General features: G+C 38.1%; 1 protein-coding gene across 2 annotated transcripts in view; it reads right to left on the bottom strand.

Moving 5' to 3' along the window:
• Positions 1 to 1977: 1977 nt before the first annotated feature.
• The window catches only part of LOC102443833 (patatin-like phospholipase domain-containing protein 2), a 47544-nt gene continuing 42403 nt past the window's right edge, over positions 1978 to 7118 (bottom strand). The window contains exons 7-8 of one of the 2 annotated variants that reach the window (XM_075899599.2): positions 6842 to 6958; positions 1978 to 4307 (exon numbers count right to left, since the gene is read on the bottom strand). In XM_075899599.2, coding sequence (XP_075755714.2) covers positions 4016 to 4307; positions 6842 to 6958 — 409 coding nt within the window. In that variant the 3' untranslated portion in view covers positions 1978 to 4015. The remainder of the gene's footprint in view (positions 4308 to 6841; positions 6959 to 7118) is intronic. The other variant, XM_075899594.2, reaches the window with a different exon arrangement.

The following is a 7118-nucleotide window of genomic DNA, read 5'->3' as shown; positions in this document are numbered from 1 at the left end:
GGTTTTCAAATATCTAAAAGGGTGTCACAAGGAGGAAGGAGAAAATTTGTTCCTCTTGGTTTCTGAGGACAGGACAAGGAGTAATGGGCTTAAAGTGCAGCAGGGGAGGTTTAGATTGGACATTAGGAAAAAATTCCTAACTGTCAGGGTGGTCAAATATTGGAATAAATTGCCAAGGGAGGTGGTGGAATCTCCCTCTCTGGAGATATTTAAGAACAGGTTAGATAGACATCTGTCAGGGATGGTGTAGACGGAGCGTGGTCCTGCCTTGAGGGCGGGGGGCTGGACTCGATGACCTCTTGAGGTCCCTTCCAGTCCTATTATTCTATGATTCTATGATAGAAGGAGTGTTATTGGCTTGATGGTACACACAGGGAGTCCAAAAAGGCCACTGAGGTGGCAGAGGCCATTGAGGTTGCCATGATGTGTACTGGTTCCTTCAGTGACTGTAGGATATGTGCCTGGTCTCCCTATATAGGACTGACTCAGCCTCAGACATTGATGATTCCGATGGGGAGGATCAGGGTGGTAGTGAGGAGCCCTGAGTATGAGGTTGGTGCCTGTTACTAGCAGAGTGGGAACGATGGTGTGCCAGTGAATGGTGCTGGGAATCCAGCAAACTAGAACAGTGCCTTGGGAGGTGCTGGTCCACAGACGGGAATGCCTTATTATAGCAGGCTGTCCCTGACAATTGCCTGGTCAGTGCCAGAGGCTCAGAAATGTCTGCTTAAGGCAGGATGCTGTGAGTTTGATTAAGTCTCTGGCTGTCTGAAAGGTATTGGCCATTGTAGACTTGACCAATTACACCTATTCATGATCGATGAGGGAGCTGTCCAGTGTTGGACTCAATGGTGCCTGAGTCACAAGAGTTTATAGTACAGCCTTCTTTTCCTTAGAGAATCTTTTGCCCTGGCAGATTTGTGTGAGGAGCAACTCCTGTCCTCTTCTCTTGCGTGGGGAAGTTAATCAGTGGTGCAGCTCTGCCTCCCGCTTCAGTGACAGGAAATGTCAAGAAATGTCCACATATTCATTCTGCTGATACCATTATTGGACCTAACCAAGTGAGTGATAAGATCTAGAACACATATTCCTGCGCATCCAGAAATATAATTTATGCTATCATGTGCCGAAAGTGTCCGTCTGCTATGTACATTGGACAAACATCTCAGACACTTCGCCAAAGGATTAATGCCCACAAAACAGATATCAGACAAGATCACAAAGAGAAAACAGTTTCTTGCCATTTTAACCAGAAAGGACACTCTCTCAATGACTTAACCACCTGTATTCTGCTACAAAGACCTTTTACATCTGCACTTGAAAGGGAATCCTCTGAACTGTCATTCATGTTAAAATTCAACACTCTCCGAGAAGGAATGAACAAACAGTCAAACTATCTTACTCATTACCAAGATAGCTTCCCCAATTATCACCTCTAATACCATTAGCTCACAAACATCCCACTCTCCCCACCTCTAATATCATCAATTCACAGACACTTACCTTCCTTCCTTTCCCTCCCCCCTGCATTCCCCTCCTGTTCTGAAATGTGATTTGTCCTTTTCATATGTGTTCATTTTTTTTAATTGTATCCTTTGGTATATATGGTTGTGACTATTTTCTTCCACTATTTGATCTGAGGAAGTGGGTCTGGCCCACGAAAGCTCATCATCTAATAAACCATCTTGTTAGTCTTTAAAGTGCTACATTGTCCTGCATTTTGCTTCAGCTACCCCAGACTAACACGGCTACATTTCTATCACTTTTTTTATGAGGAACACCAAGGATTTTTTGTTGAGAGAAAAAAAAAAGGGTCGAGAGAAAAAGGGTCTGGGGGAAAGTTATTGAGCAAAAAAAAAAAAAAAATCTGTTCTCCATGGCACACCAGTGTGCCACAGGACACAGTTTAAGAAACACTGGCTTAAAGGGAAAACTGAAGGCTGGGTGAGTTTGCTAGTAATTTATTACAACAGTATTTTCTAAAACATGGTAAGAAAAAACACCCCATAACCTCAGTTTGCTATTAGAAGGAAGATCATACAAAAAAAATCACAATTTGTATTTTATTTTATTTTTAAATTAATGGTTATACCAATATTTTTAATCAACAATGTCCAAGAGTGCACCAACATAAATCAAGTATCATTTTTTCCAAAAGAAATAGCACCAAAGATATATAATAAAAATCCTTCAAAAGTTTAGGGGGGGAATAACATTATAGCTTTACAACATGTTAACAATAGTTTATAACATTTTAAGTTTATTCTTAAGATGTAGCACTTTGACTTGTGAATTTTCTTTGAAAACCTAAGAAATAGTTAACATTTAGTCTAAGTTGGGAATGTAAAGGTTTTGACAAAGACCTGTAAATATTTAAAAGTTACACTATACTATTATCAAAAAATACATTTTCTCCTCCTCCCCATCTCCACTCAGTTTTCTTTAGACTTACAATAAATGCTTGAGAGTTTCCTTCTCCCTGCAATACAGCTGATTTTATTCCAAATGTACACCATTGTATTAGAAATAGCATTTACCCCTTAAATGCCACATCTTTTACAAACAAGCCACAAGATGTTATCTGTATCTATGATATTTAAAAAAAATCATTATCTCAAAACATGTTACTAAAACCCCTTTATTTTATCATTAAAAAGTAGTTTAATAATTATTTTCATAACTACCAGAGTTTTGTCAGATGAACTCATAAAATACTTAACGTAAAGTATTTTATACTGAGATTTGACACCTCGCTGGAACTTTTATTGAGACTAGTTTTTATAGTTTTCATTGTGGACAGGATTTGAGGTTTTGAGGAGAGGAGGCAGAGATTTTTTTTTAACAGTGGACTTAGACCTGCATGCAGTCTTTTAGGTACAACATGAGGCTAACAATATCAACACATTTATTTTAAGCTTGAATTATTCATTCTGATCTCAGGAAGGAAACATGCTAAGAAATTTCCCTGCACTGCTTAAGATAAGTTAGCACAAGAAGTATTTAAAAACAGAATGGAATCATTGTGATCTTCTTCCTGCTCTTCAAAAAAAAAAAAACAAAAAAAACCCACAACCCACCCTCCCTAACAGGGCCTCCTTTTCCATTTTACAGAAGATGATGTATATAATCCACAAATCAAAGCACAAACATGACACTCGGACATTACAACATTAAAAGATGTTTTTCAATGTCTGTTACAGCAATTTCATTGTTACTTTATACAGCTCTACTCAAAGATACTGTCTTTTCAAAAGATCACTGCTCTAAAAACAATAGTTCAAATTAAGCCCATGCTAAGCATGCACAATTTCATTGGAGTCAATAGATTTGTGTCCCATAACATTTAGGGCTAGAGGCAGCCTGGTTCTTGTGACCTTTTCCTTCTCAATAGTTAAGGATAAGAGGCACTTCATAAAACTTGTTAGGAATGGAGAACTTGGATTACAGTATGAATTGTATGGTACAGTATACAGTATACATACAGTATAATGTGCCTTTTCCTCACAAAACAGTACATTTAAATGAAAAGGCAAACAGAGATACAAGAGGGCCTTAAAGTTTTTATGTACATTTCCCTTTATAAAGTACAGGTTGTCTGATTTCATGCAAGTGCTAAAATTAATCTAAGAACACTATACTCATGTATTGTATAAAAGTATGGCTTTTAAAATACAACTGTTCTATAAAGGCTTGTTTCAGTTTAGAATAAGCCATTTATAGGATTTGATTTTATGTAGCTTTTTAATTACAGGTTGCTTAGAGTGAAATCTTTTTTTATATATTGTTCTACTGTAATTTTGAAATGAAGGCAGTGATTTAATAGATTAAGAATGACTTTTACATAGTACAGTGACAACTATTTTATATAATCCTTAGCATTGTCAAGGTCTCAAAGGCAATTAGTCATTGAGTCGTAAACAAAACAGTCTTCCAATACTTATTGGATAGATGGAAGAATGAGTTCACTCCACAAGATTTAAGCTTCTCTGTCAAATGGATTTCAGAGTTTACAAAATTAATCTTCCGAGGCAGTTAGGAAACTTGTGTCTGAAGAGGAGTCAAAATCCATTTCCAAGCCAGATTCTTCAGAATTCAAGAAGAAAATATGATGAGAATCAGAGTCTGTGAGTCCCTTTATGCCATCAGAAATTTGCTTCCCTGATAAGTCTCTGCAGTATGGAAAATCCCAGAGCCAGCCTTCAAGGTCTGCAGCAGAGTGTGGCACTTTAGAATGGCAGTAGGGCGAATATAACTCTACATTAGGTGGAACAGTCTGACATTTTCTTAGTGATACATAGCTTTCTTTCCTGTGAGGAGGAAAAACAAAACCAAATATCTATTAGCAATATTTTAATGAAGTTTTTATTTCCGTTCAAGTCATGATGGAATAGAGTTCTTCCTACATGCACAAGGGAACTTAAATGACACTACAGCTTCTCTCAGGAAAAATAAATGTGAATTCTAAATAATGAGGTAACAGAAAATAAGGCATCAACAGTCTAAACTTGAATGGATCACATTCTACTGAGGGTACCTGTATAGTTTTGAAGTGTGATACACCTTAAGTATGGAATTGTTGTGTGAAGAAAGTTAGTATAATGATCTGATAAGCCTCAGCTAGCAAGGCTAAATGTATACAATTCCTCTCCAATGGTACTGAACAAAAGGGGTACGTGATCAGTAGGGGTACGTCTAGACTACATGCCTCTGGCAACAGAGGCATGTAGATTAGGCTACCCGGCATAGGAAAATGAAACGGCGATTTAAATAATCGCCGCTTCATTTAAATTTAAATGGCTGCCGTGCTGGGCCGATCAGCTGTTTGTCAGCTCAGCGCAGTAGTCTGGACGCTCCGCGGTCGACATCAAAGGCATTTGGCGACCTCTCAGGTAAACCTCATCCCAGTAAGCATACCCGGGAGGTCAACAAATGCCTTTGATGTCGACCCCGGAGCATCCAGACTACTGCACTGAGCCAACAAACAGCTGATCGGCTCAGCGTGGCAGCCATTTAAATTTAAATGGAGCAGCAATAATTTAAATAGGCATGTAGTCTAGACGTACCCTAGGTGACCAAGTCTCCTCCACAGTTAACTGAGGAGAATCTGCAGTGATTAAATGCTGAGTCTCTTACCTACTTCTATTATAAAAAAAGTACCAGTATGAATTGGTGTACAGCATAGTTATTTTAAATGAATTTCCTATAAATAATTTACATAGTCTGAATTTACATACATTAAAAATGTATGTGTTACATACATGATTCCTATGCCTTACATAGGCATTACTTAATATATTAAAAATTCTAACATAACAAAAGTGTCTTTACCTATTGGATAGTTTCCTATGTTTCAGAACAATAGTTTACAATTAGTAAGTTATTCCTCTTTCCTCAGACACAGGAAAGAGCCAACCATCAAGAGATAGTTAACACTATTTTCTTTTAAATTCCATCCCTCTCCTGGAGATTCTTAACTTTGATTACTACTTCCTTAGGTGAAATCTGGATGAGCCAAAACACACTAACCACACAGTTAAGATTTGGTGACCTTATTAAGTTTCCTCACAGCACAAATTGACAAGGAAATCTGAATTCTCACTCTCACTCAGAATTGAGAGATAGGAACTACTATCTTAAGGAGGAAGAGGAGAAATTAAAAAAAATAACTTTATAGAAGAAATACCTTCAGTCAGTGTGAGGCAGAAAAGCCACCAATTAAAAACAGGAACAGAGAATCCCACGAAAGAAAGTTACCCCAGAATACAAGGAAAGGCTCTAAACAGGACCTAGAACTTTTAAGAAATCATCACCAGAACACAGAGTCAGCCGAAGTAGGGGAGGAGCAAGACCAGATTGTTCTTTTTTTAGTTATTTTAAAGATGGGAGCAACAGAATTGATATCTGATGGAGCCACTGGATGCCTCATATAAATCCTCCTCTATAGTGTGCTTAAAAAAGAATTAGAAAGCTTGAGACTAAAGATCACTGTGAGGAAAAGGTGTGGTGTGATGGTCTGTACAGAAAAACTGGAGAGCTAGAACTAACAAGTAAACTATCCAGGAGCAAGTAACCTGAGAAAGCCCCGGTTGAGTATGACCCTCCCTCCCAGCTCTAGAAGCTGTCTGTAGTGGGTTGCTTTTCAAGAACACAACATACTTCCCCACTTGCTCTCAGAATCTCTTAGTAGCTCCCAGTTCCTCCGAGGACAAGATTTTCCTGTTCTTTCCCATGAGCATCCTGCTTCCCAGATAATAGTCCTTATCCCTGTGCATAGATGAGGTTACTTGGTCTGATGTTTCCAGTCCACTAGTGTTGGACAGAATAAAAAAGGGCCACACTCGCTGAGCTGTCCACGCCTCTAAAGACAGTATGAAGGAGTTCAAGATACTCCCAATATTCTGATGTTCATCACAGTACAGGAGAAAGCAAGACACTGAAGGAATCTATCTTTGGAAGCAGAGAAAAGATAGAGAAGAAAGAAGCTGGGGTGTTGGAAGCAGGAAAAAGTGGTGAATCTAGAAAAATGGGTCTAGAAGTCCCTGCTGCAACTGCTTCAACAGTCCTAAGGAAAGAGTATGAAGTCATTTACTAAAGAAAGTTCTGATCACCAACAAGATGATTAATATCAGGTCTAATGAAGAGAGAGCAGGAAAACAACCCTTAATATGCTATAATGCCAAAAGAACAGTACTTTGGTAGAAATGGAAAAAACCCCTTCTACTTACCCTTCTACTAAATGATTGCAACACAATATTAATAATTGCACTAATTTTTGTTTTGGCTGGAAAAATAAGTATAGAAGATGCATCAGCAGTTTGCACATAGCAGTTCAATGATTTACCTGGATGTACTAAGTAGTTTATTTCTTGCCCGAGAATAAACTGTACTAACAATACGACGTAGTTGTCCCTGCATCCATCGAACATCATCAGGAATATCAGGAAACCAGTCCACTAACCTGTAGTCATCAAAAAATAAAGTGTTTTTAAAATAAATTCAGTTTTGCTGAAAGTTCCATAGAAGTTTTCGAATGCAAACTTTAAGACAAATACACCCCAAGCTAATGTGGAGCAGGGATGTTAACTATCGGTTATTTTCCTAGTCGAGTAGTTGATGAG

This window comes from Pelodiscus sinensis, chromosome 1, assembly GCF_052426305.1.
Source record: "Pelodiscus sinensis isolate ZL-2025 chromosome 1, ASM5242630v1, whole genome shotgun sequence".
NCBI lineage: Eukaryota > Metazoa > Chordata > Testudines > Trionychidae > Pelodiscus > Pelodiscus sinensis.
Note: the sequence above shows the minus strand (reverse complement) of the source record. Positions and strands in the feature narration are given on the sequence as shown.